The sequence below is a fragment of the Podarcis raffonei genome, chromosome 17 (genome assembly GCF_027172205.1).
Source record: "Podarcis raffonei isolate rPodRaf1 chromosome 17, rPodRaf1.pri, whole genome shotgun sequence".
Taxonomy (NCBI): domain Eukaryota; kingdom Metazoa; phylum Chordata; class Lepidosauria; order Squamata; family Lacertidae; genus Podarcis; species Podarcis raffonei.
Genome location: NC_070618.1, coordinates 31,255,978 through 31,271,307, shown reverse-complemented (window position 1 = coordinate 31,271,307; position 15,330 = coordinate 31,255,978). Strand labels below are relative to the sequence as shown.

The window sequence follows — 15,330 nt, the reverse complement described above, 5'->3', positions numbered from 1 at the left end:
TGACCCTGGTGGGTCCCTTCCAATTCTATAATTCTTGCTCAACCTTGAGCCACCCAAGATATTGTTGGACTACAACTCCCATCACCCTTGACCCACAGTCCTTCCCGCTAGGGATGATGGGAGTTGTAGTTTTGTGGTGGTGAGGCTCTCCAAGGTTGAGCTTTCCCTCCTCTACATTTCTATCTCTAGGTTCGCCACGGGGAGAGCAGCCACTTCCGGCAGCCGTCTGAGGGCGAAGGACCACTTCCGCCCGGACGTCGGGTGCTTCTCAGCTGCTTCCGGGGATCTAAGATGGCGGTGGCGCTGTCGCTGCCGCTCGCGGCGGAAGGGTCTCCCCAAGTCATGGCGGACTGAACGGCGGCGGCTCGCCCCGGGGAAACGGGCTACCTCGTCCCATGCCCACCCAGGTTGGGTGTGAGGGGGTCCGGGGGGGGGGAAGCGGGGCTCGCCTGGGCCGTGTGTCGCTGCAGGAGGGAGAGGGGAAGGTTTCCGTGGCGGTGGAATGGGCGCTGGTTGCTGGGGGCGAGTTGGGTTGCTAGGGCCGCGCTTGCATCTGCGAGGACTCGCCACTTAGCCTGCATTTGGGAGCTCCCTGCCTATGGAGATCAAGCAGGCGCCTTTCCCTTCACTCTTCTGCGACGCCTGCTGAAATAATAATAATAATATTATTAATAGGAAGAAGAAGAAGATTTATACCTCGCCCATCTGGCCGGGTTTCCCCAGCCAGTCTGGGCGGCTCCCAACAGAATATTAAAAACACAATAAAACATCAGACATTAAAGACTTTCCAATACAGTAGTACCTCGGGTTACATACGCTTCAGGTTACAGACTCCGCTAACCCAGAAATAGTGCTTCAGGTTAAGAACTTTGCTTTAGGAGGAGAACAGAAATGGTGGCGTGGCGGCAGCAGGAGGCCCCATTAACTAAAGTGGTGCTTCAGGTTAAGAACAGTTTCAGGTTAAGAACGGACCTCCAGAATGAATTAAGTACTTACGGTAACCCGAGGTACCACTGTATATTGCTTGAAATATGGTGCCTTTCACTTTCTCCCCCCACCCTGTTGTTACTGGTTCAGAATATTGTATGCTGCTCTAAAAGGTTCAGCTGGGGAGATGAAGGTGGTCAGTCTCTGGACTGATAAAAACCTTGATTTACACCAGGGGTAGGCAACCTAAGGCCCATGGACCGGATGCGGCCCAATCAACCCAATCCAGCCCGCGGACAATCCGGAATCAGCGTGTTTTTACATGAGTAGAATGTGTCCTTTTATTTAAAATGCATCTCTCGGTTATTTCTGGGGCATAGGAATTCGGTCATTCCTCCCCCCCCCCAAAAAAAGATATAGTCCAGCCCACCACATGGTCTGAGGGACAGTGGACCGGCCCATGGCTGAAAAAGGTTCTGACCCCTGGTTTACACAGCTTTCATTTAAAGGAGGCGGGGGGGGGGGGAGCTGTAGGATTTTCTCTGATTCCTTTCCACTCTCTTAGTCCAGTCTAAGATGAGCCACCTGCACAGTTGTTCTTAGTCCTGGTGCCTGAGATCCTTTAAACTGGAGATGCCAGGGATTCACAGCCATTGTTTGAAAAAGAGGCAGAGTTTGGATGAATTCTCCCATTTGCTCTTTACAGCTTAGCGTCCCTTAAAGGTTTTTCCTTGACACATCTCACACAGCTGAGCATGATGGTTTGAGTCAGACAGACAGACAGAGCAGGAGGTGGGGGTAACATGAGTCTTGTCTGCAAATGCATTGATTTGTTTGGGGCCTTTGGGCTTCCTTAGTCGCCTTGTTAGTGAGATTCTCAACCTTGTTTCTGATGCTTCTGCAGTTCTGCTTCCCTGGCGAGGCACATGGAAGTTTCATCCCAACCCCCCACAGAAGACGCAGCCTGCACTGGTCCCAGTTGTTAAATGAATTCCGTGTCACCCACCTCAGTGCAGTACTTAAGCCAGGATGAGCTGCGCCACTCAGACGGAAGGCAACTCTTTAATCCCAGGTCCAGCAGTCAAGGGGGGAACTACCCAGGGCTCTTCCCCGGAGGGGGTGCCGCACGCAGCCAACATAACGAGCCTGACGAAGTGGACAAGATCAAAAGCAAGCTCTTCTCTGTCTGGAACAATGTGAAATATGGTGAGTCAGACTTACAGTTGTTGCATGGAAATTAAGGGAAATAATCCTCCTTCTGCTTAGTCCTCCACTTGACAAGTTTAAATAATGTTTGTGCTTCCTTTAAGAGGGAAAACCCAACCAAAGGTGGCGTACAATTAAATTACAGCATCGTACAATTATAAAAATATTAAAAGCTAGAAAAATGAGCCATAAATTTCTAGCCCTAGTATTCCAAAATATAGTATCAGTTTCTTGTTTTAAGTCAGAACAAAAAAGGGGGTAGTGGTTGTATTCTCTTTTTCAACAATGCATCCTAATCTTAAAAAATGAACAGTTGAAAATTGTTTATTGAGAAGCTTTGTTAGCCACTAATCATGTCTAAAATCTTAAACCAGAAATTAAACATGTATGCATCTCAATTGTGTTTTAATCAGGTTTTAAACTTAATGTTTATTTTAATTTTTTAAATATTTTAAATAGTTGTTTTGAACTATTTTTGTTTCATTGTTTTTAAACCACTTTGAAGGTGTTTGTTTTTTGCAATCAAGTGGTATATAAATTTTATGGAATTAAATACTAAATTGGCAGTGTGCTAGTTTTAGCCTACAGTGGCATTGAAGGTATGGCTCTGGGAGTACTCAGTAGAATTATTAGCATTTGGCTTTGTATGATTTTGGGAGACCCAGGATATCCCCAGATTTCAGTGTCATAAGGCTTGTGGGTAGATGTTGTCTTTGAGAATCAAGATGGCCCCAAACTTCAAGACAATTTGTAGCCTGCACTCTTGAGAGGCCTGATTCTCATGTTGGCCTTTGTCTTGTTGTGCCATGAAGTGACTTCCTTTATTTGGCACGACTCGTCGTGCCATGGAGTGACTTCCTTTGTTTGTGCTGCAAGAGCTCCTCTGAAATTCCTCCATATATTGAGATCTGGAATTCTGCCATGTCCTCTGGGATATGGCAAATCTCCAGGTCTTGCAACAAAAGCATTCATTCATTGACAAAAGGCACTTAAATGCCAAGCTGACCCGAAATCCCTGTTAGATTTGGAGGCTGATCACAGGCTTTTGATATGTCAGTATTTGTTTCTGAGAACAGCTGCCAAGTGTGTTTTTACGAAAAGAGCAGAGAGCAAATGTGTGTAGGAGGCTTACACACCTTGAACAAATATGGCTAGCCTTACTGGTCATGGGGTGGGGAAGATAATATGATCTGGAGAGCAGGTTCTGCTTCTGTTTTCTTGTTATCTTGTCATTAGCCTCTGCTGGGCTAATAAACCTGTCACCTCTTGCATGCTTTTCTGGTTGGTTTGAGAGCACCTCCCCTGCCAGCTTCTGCTTCTGCATTAGCTCCTTGAATCATGGCTGTGGAGAGTGAATGTGAGCACCGATCTATCTGGGTTGGTGAAAATGTCCTATTAAATTCTACTTACAACACTGATTGTGTGTTTTGTGTTTACAGATAAGGATTTCATATCTTACCCCATGGCATTTAAAAACTAATCCAAGAGGCAGGGGTGGGGTTGGAGAGATTTAGTTCTGCTTTCTTTTTGAGTAATGTTTAACTTGATTGCTTTATTCTGGCGATGGGAGCAGAAATCCACCGTATCTTCCCTCCCTGTATTTTCTCCTGCACTAAGAGCACCTGCTTTGTATGATTCCAGGTAGCTTCTCTTGTCAGGAATGAACAGGGGCAATTTGGATGGGGTTGCTTTTAATCTGTAGTTGAGGGGCTGGAAAAAAATAAAACATTTATAGTGCTCTTTCTACACCTGAGCACTGAGCTTCAGCACATTGTAGAATTCCCCATTGCAGGCACATGCTGGTGAATATTTTATCTGTTCATTTAAGTATTTATAAATCACACTTCTGTAGTAGTAGTAGTAGTAATAATAATTAATAATAATAATTACGAGCCAGTGTTCACCGTACAAAAGATACAATCATAAGAATGTCAATAAAGCATCAGTAAAAACTTCCATAAGTTATGGTTGGTTAAAAGAAAATTCCCATTTCAAAGGCCTGTCTAAATAACACCAGGTGAGATTTAACAAAGTTGTTGCATGTGCAGAACAAGATCTGTTCATGCAGGCTATTCTTGGAGAAATGCTGCCAACTACAGCCATGCATTCATGCACGTGAAGACTGAAGTGAATGTGAGAACACAAACGGCAGTAAATAACGTTTGAGGGGTGGCTTCTAGTGCATTGGTGGATGTTTATTGGTGGGTAAGCTCTATGGAAGGCAACGTCTTAAGCAGAAGTGTGCAGGGAATGGTGTTCCCTCTGCAGATTGTTATGCAGTCAAGCTGGGTGTGGGGAGTTCTGCCACTGGAGGCCACTGGTTTGGAGACTAGGTCAAGCCTGGATTTCCATACGAACCCGCAGGAAGGAAGTGGAGGCCCAATGTTGAATGCCACATGGTTTGTAACAAACCTACCTGTCTCCTTTTCCTCCCGAGGTTGGACGGTCAAGACCAAAACTAATTTCAGCAAGCTTTCCCCAGTCTACCTCTTTGGACACATCTACCGCTTTGAACGTGAAGGTGAGCGGCTTGGGAGTCAGGGTGGAGGGGATTCCCAGAACTTGGGTTCATTTTTGTTTTGCAATGGTATTGTGCAGTTCCTTCATGCAACCTCTGCCTGCCTCTTCCTCTGACCCCCAACAAGACACTATTGATTTGGTGTAAAATCCCTCAGTCGATGACAATGGATGCATTTCTGAAAGAGGCTGCCAATCCTCTTAGCAGTGCAGGAGTATAGATAGGAGATGGCAAATTTGAAGATCAAGGCCAAGATGTCCTTTCATGCCGGCCCTTTGTTGCTTTTCTCTCTCTGCCTCTTCTTTGTCTTGGATAGCCAAGGAGGGATTACAAGCTCATACCTGCCCTTTATTTCCTTAACGTTTGAGATGTATAGCATTAATTCAGTTTGTTCTGATCCTTATTTATTTATCCTAACTACTTAGATCAGGCTTCCTCAACCTCGGCCCTCCAGATGTTTTTGGCCTACAACTCCCATGATCCAGGACCAGTGGTCAGGGATGATGGGAATTGTAGTCTCAAAACATCTGGAGTGCTGAGTTTGAGGAAGCCTGACTTAGATGAAGAGGATTATCTTGACAGTACAACTAGAGAAAGGGGGTGGGGGACTGGATCTGCCAACAGATCCTTTGTGGGCCAGATTTGACAAGTGGACATGGTCGCCCACCTGATGATCATCTGATGTCGCAATGACATTAGGGCAATGTTTCATTAGTCCAGCTGTTGTTGGACTACAGCTTCCATCATCCCTGACCACAGGTTTGTGAAAAACCGCGTTAGGGGACGGGTACTCTGAATTGTCAGGACTTGGTGAGAGCCCTTTTGGGAACTGGCTGACTGCCAGTAGCACAGCCAGCCTAGCCAATGCACAATCAGGACTTTGGGACTCACATTTGTGCACTGGCAGCCACAGCTCCACCTGCCCATAAGATGTCAGGTGTGGGGCAGGTGAGCATGGTTTGCGGGAAACAGCCTCACAGGCCAAACTGAGACCTGTGCCTGAACTCCCCCATCCGTGAGCTAGAGGGTCTCCCTGTAAATATGGCTGGGGGCGTTGTGATGCACAAAGGAAAAGTTCTGCCTCTGGGCTTGCTTGTGTGCTGCTGTTGGCTGGGCCTCTTCCTTACCGGTCTCTGTTCTGCCTTACAGAGGATGTGGAGTGCTTTCAGAAGGACTTTGCCTCACGCATCTGGCTAACCTACCGACGGGAATTTCAGCAGTTAGAAGGCACTATGTGGACCACGGACTGTGGCTGGGGCTGCATGCTGCGCAGTGGTCAGATGCTGCTGGCTCAGGGTCTCGTCGTCCATTTCCTTGGCAGAGGTGAGAGGCACAGCTCTGTGTGCGACATGTCGTGAGGGGATCCCTCTCGCCCGCCCCTTCCCATTCCCCTGTCCCATCTTAAAGCATGCATTCACGCATGCAGGTATCTGCAGTGTGCCCCAGAATCACGTAACGTCCCAAAGAGCCATCTAGTCTGAACAGCCCCTCCTCCCATTGCACCTGACACCCCACCCCAAGATCAATAATTGAAGGAGAGTTGAGCAGTGGAAAAGTTTTTTGCAGAACAAATAGCACTACGAGTTGTACATAGCTGATCCACTTGCAAAGCCAAATGGCTCGGGCCACCATATTCAACCGCCATCCCAATCAAAATGTAGGCTATAATTGTTTGCAATCTTGAGCAGGTGAAACAACCTTGCATTTGGGATGCTTCAACATTTGGGTGGTTAATGGGAATGAAGAGTGCCCAAGTCCTTAGCCCGCTTTTTGGTTTTCTATTCCGCTTTTCAGATTGGACCTGGTCAGATGCCCTTTATACCCCCAGTTTGGCGGAGATGGAGCCCATGAAAGCCACCCCTCTGCCCTGCCCCAGCACAGCTAACCTGCGCCAGGTCCCATCTATCCCTACTGACAGGAGCAGGGGACCCTGGGAGCTGCAGGCCCCTAGGCGCACCTGCAGTCCTGATGAACTGGAAAAGGAGCGTTACCACCAGAAGATTATCTCATGGTTTGCTGACCGGCCGCAAGCACCCTTTGGAATTCACCGTTTGGTTGAACTGGGGCACAGTTCAGGGAAGAAAGCAGGGGACTGGTATGGGCCTTCTATTGTAGCCCACATAATCAGGTGAGAGGTGATAAGACACAAGAAATGGTTTGACTTCCAGGAAATAAGTGGGGGTAGGGGTGTTCGATTTTGGCAAATTCTCACCAGGAATATTTGTGCAATGGGGTGGGGCGAATTGCCAGCTCTGATCAGGAGACCTATATTTGTTGTAAAAGCTCATTTGCCGTGTGTTTTTGCCAATTATTGCATGGCTATTCTTAGTGCACAAGACAAATCAAGCTGCTCGGCCAAGAATATTTAGTGTTTCGAGATTTGGCAGTGCAAAGGCTTTCCAATCTACAGAACGTCCAGAACTGGCCTGCCTCTGCCACCCCATTTTGACTGGGCTCTGGATCATCTCACTGCATATGGCACCAGGTGATTCAAAGTTTAAGCCATGAGAACAGGCAAAGGTTTTATCTCGTGAATGGGGCTATGAGACCACAGCGTTAAAATTAAGAGACAAGTCTTGGCCTGCTGCCAAGGTTTGCAATCAAAGGAGAATGTGTGTCCCTCCAGAATATTAAATTGCATATTTCTGCACTGTGTGTGTATGTGGTCCTGACCCAGAAGTTTCAGCAAAAGGAACAGTCGGTCTTTTCTGCCCCCTTCCTTCCTTCCTTCCTTCCTTCCTTCCTTCCTTCCTTCCTTCTTTTGTGTGTTGATCCAGCAGTGTTTAGTCAGTGGAAGGGGCACAGATTCCAGCCTGCCTTCTGCCTTTGAGTCTTTAGCACTTTGGCGTTGTTGTTGTTTGTATTGGCGGGGGGGGGGGGTTTGAGGGAATTTTGCCAAGTATCAAAAGCAAAGGAGCCCTGAAGCTGACAGACGGGCTGTTCTGCTGCTCCACTTCCTTTGCTGACCTCGGAAGCTAGAAATCTATAGCTTCTTTCATTTGTCCTCAATCCTCTGGTGGTGGTCTTGCAGGGATGAGGCTGGCTGGAGAGTGGGGTCGGGAGGCAACGCTGTGTCCAACTGAAGTGCACCTTCTCCCCCCTGCAGGAAAGCAGTAGATTGCTGTTCGGAAGCAGGCAACCTGGCGGTGTACGTGTCTCAGGACTGCACAGGTAAAAGGAGCTGAAGGGGGGTGGGGGGTAAGCAGCCCTGCCTGTGGTTCATGAAGCACCTGGGAGGTCATAGCCCAGGTAGCTGGGCTGAGATCCCCTTGGCTGCAGGACCTGAATTCCTTGCTCTGCTGCTTCCCGTAGTGTACAAAGATGATGTGGCAAACCTGGCCAATAGAAGCAAAGACAGGACTGCGTGGGACCCTGGCGCCGAATGGAAAGCAGTCATCATCCTGGTGCCCATGCGGCTAGGGGGAGAGACGTTTAACCCCGCCTACGTGGACTGTGTTAAGGTGACTTGGGAATAGGTGTGAGATGGACTCTGGGACTCAAATGGGCACATCCTTGTTGGAAGCCAGGCTGATGGCTCTATGGGACACAGGTGGCGCTGTGGTCTAAACCACTGATCCCCTTGGGCTTGCTGATTGGAAGGTGGGCGGTTCGAATCCCCATGACAGGGTGAGTTCCCTTTGCTGTGTCCCAGCTCCTGCCAACCTAGCAGCTCAAAAGCATGCCAGTGCAAGTAGATAAATAGGTACCACTGTGGCGGGAAGCTAAACGGCATTTCTGTGCACTCTGGTTTCCGTCACGATGTTCCATTGTGCCAGAAGCGGTTTAGTCATGCTGGCCACATGACCCAGAAAGCTGTCTGTGGACAAACACCGGCTCCCTCGTCCTGAAAGCGAGATGAGTGCCACAACCCCATAGTCGCCTTTAATGACCTAACTGTACAGGGGTCTTTTACTTCTTTGGCTCTATGGGATAGAATGAAAATGTAACAGTTCTTTAAGGAGGATTGTGCCCATTCTGTGAAAGGAAGGGTGGGGTGGGAGGTTCCTTTGCTGTGTAACGATGGCCAAGTTGTGTAGCCGCAACAGAGAAATTGCCTCTCATGAATGCAACTATTCAAGAAGAGCAGTGAATTAAACATGTTTGACTACTTCCCTGCCCACCCAAGTGCACTTACCAGTTGCATTCCTCTTGCCCTGCGTAACGCTCAAAGTGGGTGGTGGTCTTTGGTGTCTCTCCTGGTCATTCTGCATCAGGGCATACCACAGAGTAGAATCACAGGCTCATGGAGTTGGAAGGAACCACCAGGGTCATCTAGTCCAACCCCCTGCAATGCAGGAATCTTTTGCCCAACATGGGGCTCAAACCGATGACCCTAAGATTAGGAGTATCATGCTCTACCAACTGAGCTATTTGTTTCCTTCCATCACTGGGCGACCCCTTGGAAAGGGAGCTGGTCGAAGGTGGTGTGATTTAAGTTCCTTTCTTGTGCAGGAACTTCTGAGGCTGGATTTCTGTATTGGGATCATTGGAGGAAAACCAAGGCATTCCCTGTACTTCGTTGGATATCAAGGTAATAGACTTCATTGCTGAGGTGCAGAAATGTCTGGTCTCCCTTCTCCTCCAGATGTTGGGTTATTACGTGCTGCTTTGCTTTTCCCCAACAAGGGCAGGCACCCCAAATTCTCCACCAGAATGCTTCACCAAAATTGTTAGCATGACATTCATCCATTTCTGTGCATACATTTTCATCCATACTTGGTCACTCTTATATGCTCGGTATGGACCAAAATGCAATTGCAGAAGTTACTGGATGTAAGTTAACATGCAGAACGTTGCCATTTTTGTTATTGGTTGTTGTTTCAAACATTGGAACTCAAACATCGCAAACCCAGAAGTAGGTGTTCTGGTTTGCGAACTTTGCCTCGGAAGCCGAACGTCTGGTGTGGCTTCCGATTGGCTGCAGGACACTCCTTAAGCCAATCGGAAGCCATGCCTTGGTTTCCCAACGTTTCGGAAGTCAAACAGACTTCTGGAACGCATTCTGTTTGAAAACCAAGGTACGTAAACATTCGTAAACATTTCCTAGTGGTGCACAGTTTAAAGGTGTCCCTCCCCCATACCCCCACCACACTCATTCATAAGACAAAATGTTGTTGTTATTTAGTCGTTTAGTCGTGTCCGGCTCTTCGTGACCCTATGGACCAGAGCACGCCAGGCACTCCTGTCTTCCACTGCCTCCCGCAGTTTGGTCAAACTCATGTTGGTAGCTTCGAGAACACTGTCCAACCATCTCGTCCTCTGTCATCCCCTTCTCCTTGTTCCCTCCATCTTTCTCAACATCAGGGTCTTTTCTAGGGAGTCTTCTCTTCTCATGAGGTAGCCAACGTATTGGAGCCTCAGCTTCAGGATCTGTCCTCCCATAAGACAAAATAGGATCCATAATTGATCTCCCACTTCTCTTGTCTTCCAGATGACACACTTCTGTTCCTGGACCCGCATTATTGCCAGCTCTTTGTGGACACCACTAAGGAGAATTTCCCCCTGGAGGTAAGGACCTTCCGAGAGCTCCAGGATGGCATGGGAGCCAGTATGTATCATTGCACCTTAGGCACAACTGTGACAAAATAGTTAACCTTGCATCTGGTGTGGAGAGTTTACAGCTTAACTGCCAAAACATAAATGTGTTTTGTTGCTAAAAATTGAGGAAGCATAATAGCCCTTTTAAGAGAAGTATGGTAAAAAGTAAGTAGTCAAAGCAAGAGCTGGTGTTACATTTCTGATGCTTACAGAAAGAACAAAACTGGGCAAGGCATATTTTCATCAGTGGAGTAAAAAACTAAAGGCATTTTAATTTTCCCTCAAGGTCAGTTGTGATACTTATAAATTATCTACGTGGAGGAGAAACAGGAGAATCATTGGGTCTATATGCTACAGATGCATTTTTAAAACATGTTTTTGAGATGCAGGGTGATATTGAAGGCTTTACTTGTGCAAGATAAATTCTCCACTAGATTTTCCTTCTTGGCTGAGATCAGACAGGACACACACACCCTGGTTGAACTTCAGGCACTTGGTGAATACTCTCTGAAATTTCAGCAGGCATTTTGAACAAGATTTTCTGACTTCATGGATGATTTTAACTGATCTTTTGCAACCTCATTGTACACCACTTAGAAGCTACGGTGCTCAGTGATGTATAAATTGGCGGTACTAAATACATAGTCTCTGGGTCACCTTGATGTGAGACAGCTCTGTGAACATCACATTTTGCTGTATCCTCTTTTTCCAGTCCTTCCACTGCAACTCACCCCGGAAAACAGCCTTCAGCAAGGTGGATCCCAGCTGCACCATTGGCTTCTACGTCAGCCACAGAAGAGAGTTTGAGAGCCTGTGCGTGGAATTGACACAGGTGAGGGTTATGTTTGCCTTGAGGCAACTCCAAGCCCTGCCAGTGGGGCCAGCTTTGAATTGATTTGTGGATCTGAAAAAACTCAACACTCCTAGGGTTTAGTGGGAGCAGGGTTTGCAGAATTCTGAAATGTGGAAATGTTGAGGGTGAGGATCTGGTTGAGGTGATTTGAGGCAATGATGGAAGTACAGTCATACCTTGGAAGCCGAACGCCTTGGCACGCGTACATTTTGGCTCCCGAATGCTGCAAACCCAGAAGTGAGTGTTCTGGTTTGCGAACGTTCTTTGGAACCCGAACGTCCAGCGCAGCTTCCGTGGCTTCTGATTGGCTGCAGGAGCTTCCCTGTTCCCTGTACATGGGAATTGTGAGCTATGTTTTTTTTTTCTAATGATAACTCACAAACGGAGAGGAAGATGTGCAAATTCTTTTGTACAGGGGTTCTACCACAAGGTGTTAGATCCCTGTAATTCTTCCCTGTACTTGGACTATCACAAAACAGAGAAGAAATAGACTCTAGCTATATTTTGTTCCGGCATAGAGACCTCATGTTGTCTCTGCCTCAAGTATTTGGATTGTGCCAATTGTCCTCCTTTGTGTCTACTGCAGGTCCTCAATTCTGCGGCTGCCAAAGAGAAATACCCCATGTTCTCCATTGTAGATGGCTGCGCTCAGGACTATGGTTTAGAAGAACTCTGTTCCCGATTCTCCCAGCAAACGGTGCAAGGGCAGCGGCCCAGCAAGAGGGGCAGGGCGAAAAAGGCAACCACAGAGGATTTTGTCGTCTTATGATCGCTGGCGAGGCAGCCCCAACACCACTGACATATTTATTTTTATTTATGTAGATGCCTACGGCAGCCCTCTCCCTTTTTGATCCAGGAGAGTGGGAGAGTCCCTGTGTCACTCTTGCAGTGACTTGTCTTCTGCTACTCCAGCCTGTAGCAGTCAGGTAGCACTCCATGTCAGAGGCTGCAATTGAAATGTCTTGTGGGGGTTACCAAACTCCTCAATCGTTAGGATGCTGCTAAAAGGAAGTCAAGACACTGGAATAACCCGCAGAACATGGGCAAGCGATATTGAGCACTGAAATGACTGTACAATGGCGAGAGCCAAGGCAGTTCACAGTGAGGAGAGGGAAACCTTTAGCAAGGTAGTTCTGGGTTGATTTTCTAAAAGTAGGTTTCTGTCTCTTCGACTGAGAGTTCAAGGCAACTTCATTAACTACACAGAGAACTCAGTCCTGAACTCAGGGCCAGGCTATTAACCTCTGCATTATTGTGCTCAAGTTGAGGTTCTTTGCTACTCTGCTTGTGTGGTTGCTTCTCCCCATCAATTTGTTTCAGTGCACTCCATAGGCCCATAAAAGAAGAGGGAGGGGCACAGCTTGTCTTGTCTATTTTTTAATTGAGGTGTACGTATAGAGACAAATCTGTATTCACTTAAATTGAGGGATGAAGACTTTACAAGCTAGAGGTTGTTCACTGGTTAACAGGTGGCTGGGGAAGAACAAAAGAGGCACAAGGCCTGTTTGGTTAATGATGTATTGGGTGGGCTTGAATAATTAGTATTATGACATGGTTTCAAAGTGTAGAGGAAGGTCTCCCTTTGGAAGGAGGCTAAGGAGGAGTGGAGGGGACAGTTCAGGTTAGTATCGGGGGAGAATAGGATTCCCTACAGAGATGCATCCCTGGGATAGATAGAGCCTTGCATATTGGTTGAGAGATCCGTGGCAAAAGGGTATTAAACAACCACCTGTATACTTTACCCTGGAGACAGTTGCTTGAATTCTCTTTCCCCTCCCTGCACTTCCTCCTGCCTTATCAGTCTTTCTTCAGCAGCTGCTAAAGCAAAGGTTAGACTGACAACTCTCAGAAGTGGGCTTGGGTGCTCTTCTGCTTTTCTTAACTCAGGTGTGTTTGTGGTCAGCCAGGTTTGCTGTGTGGATGTCTCTGCTGGCAACCCAGACTCCCCCCTTCAGAGGCAACACTCCTCCTTCCAGATCTGTTTGATCAATAAAAGCTCTGCTCCAACAGGTGTAGCTTTTCATTGACCTGGCTACGACTCGGGAACCAGTTTACTGGCAAAAATCCTTGCTTCTCCAAACCAGAGACCGCCTGGTCCAACCCCCTGTTCTTGTAGTGGCCAGTTAGATGCCCACAAACAGGGTACAAGCCAGTGGCGGAGCTAGCTGCTCGGGCACCCAGGGTTGGGGCAAGCCACCTATGGGGGCGAATCGGTGTGGCAGCAATCCACCCAGGGGGATTTTGTCACCCCCCACCCCCCCGGGATGACACTTGGGGCAGACCATCCCCCCTTCCTACGCCCCTGGTACAAGCACAACAGCCACTCCCCCTGCCCCTCCAACTCCCAGCCTGTAGAGTTCAGACCATGACCAAACTCGAGGTACCTTCAAAGCAAATTATCGGCTATATTACCTGTGAAAGAAAAACGCTCTTTGGCTACTTGCCTCCATATTAGGGTGGTCCATAGGCCGCAGCTGAAGCCTGCAATGAAGAAGTGTTTACACCAAGTTGTTTTCAGCATAGCACTAAGGTGAACATTCTCTCCCACCCATGGTGCCAGTTTGGGAATAGCATGGGACATGCTAGTGCAGAAGCCTAATTGAATCCTGCCCCTTGTTAGGTTCCTAATAGGATCGACTCCTTGTAATCAGAAATACCATTAAGAGGAGCCTCAAGATCTCCTCCTCCTCATAGACTTTGCCCATCTTCCTGAATGCACTTCTTTGTCCTTGAAAGTTCTCCAAGGCAGGCAAGCCTTGACAGGGCAGGCTTGACAACCATATGTCAGGAGTGCTCTGATGGTGTTTCCTGCTTGGCAGGGGGTTGGACTCTTCCAACTCTATGATTCTATGATTCTAAGCCAGTCGCTTGGGAATTGACATGATGGTCCCTTCCTTCCTGAATCTAGGTGAATAGGCTGGGAAGACAATGAGGAGGGAAATGCACTGCATCGCAGACTAGATTGTGGGTGATAGAGTTTGGACTTAAACATTAGAACTTCAGATTTTTCACAGCTTCTGTGCTGGTGAACAAGAGACTAATGTTAAAGGGTTCTTAACCAGAGGTGACAGAACACGGCTTCAGGTCAGTGGTTCTCAAACTTTTTTCCTCTGGACCACACTTTCAGAATAAAAATTTACTTGCAGCACTCCAATTTTTTAATTAATAAAAAATACATTGGAAAACAAAAATAGACAACAACTAGCTGTGCTTGATTTATAACATAGAACACAACTACTTTATAATATGATCATGGGACATCCAGGGAGTATAAAACAATGCAGCTACATAATAACATTAATATAATATAATGATAAACAAGCCTCTTACAAATGTCCCTCAAGTAGGTATACAAACTCAAATCAGAGGCGTGAGCTTGCTTTTGTCAGGTAATCATTTGTCAGGAAATCTCAATTTGAGACAAACACTCATCAGCACAAAGAAGCCTTTCTCTTTTCTGATCTTTCATATCTGAAAATCCCTGTTCACAACAGTATGTCGTGGAGAACTGTAGAAGAATAGCCAGTTCTCTTTGGTCATCCAAGAGAGGCTTGGATGCTATCTCTGTATAGCAGGGCAATAGATTGAAATGGATCGAGTGTTTTATCCAGGAGAATCTTTGACGTTTGCTTAGTTGCAGAGTCTACACCAAATCCAGAATGTGGCAGCTAGACTGGTGGCTGGAAGTGTCCACCAGGACCATATAACACCGGTCCTGAAAAACCTACAGTACATTGGCTCCCAGTACATTTCCGAGCAAAATTCAAAGTGTTGGTGTTGATTTTTAAATCCCTAAATGGCCTCGGTCCAGTATACCTGAAGGAGCATCTCCACCCCCATCATTCAGCCCAGACACTGAGATCCAGCTCCAAGGGCCTTCTGGCCCTTCCCTACCTGCAATAAGTGAAGCTACAGGGAACCAGGCAGAGGGCCTTCTTGGTAGTGGCACCCACCCTGTGGAATACCCTCTCATCAGATATCAAGTAGCTATATAACCTTTAGAAAGCAGTCCTGTCTAGGGAAGCTTTTTAAAGTGTAATGATTTATTATGTTTTTATATAGGTTGGAAGCTGCCCAAAGTGGCTCAGGCAACCCAGTCAGATGGGTGGGGTATAATTGTTGTTAAGTCAGAAAGGATCCCTAGGATCATTTAGTCCAAACCCCTGCAATGCAGGAATCGCACCCAAGAGAACCAATGGAAAACAAATGAGTAAGACAGGTGAGGTCAAGGGATAGAGAGGAGAGCAGGATTGCACCCAATATCCCCCAAATAATAGCCAGGAACCCA

At 47.1% G+C, this 15,330-nt stretch overlaps 1 protein-coding gene across 1 annotated transcript; it reads left to right on the top strand.

The window, feature by feature from the left end:
- The first annotated feature begins 258 nt into the window (after positions 1-258).
- On the top strand, positions 259-13,049 carry ATG4D (autophagy related 4D cysteine peptidase). The gene is made up of 11 exons (XM_053370741.1): positions 259-407; positions 1,832-2,133; positions 4,571-4,654; positions 5,801-5,974; positions 6,446-6,779; positions 7,758-7,822; positions 7,964-8,112; positions 9,104-9,182; positions 10,083-10,159; positions 10,902-11,021; positions 11,629-13,049. Exons 2-11 carry the CDS (start codon positions 1,914-1,916, stop codon positions 11,809-11,811), a joined length of 1,485 nt encoding a protein of 494 aa, XP_053226716.1. The 5' UTR covers positions 259-407; positions 1,832-1,913; the 3' UTR covers positions 11,812-13,049.
- The last annotated feature ends 2,281 nt before the right edge of the window (positions 13,050-15,330 follow it).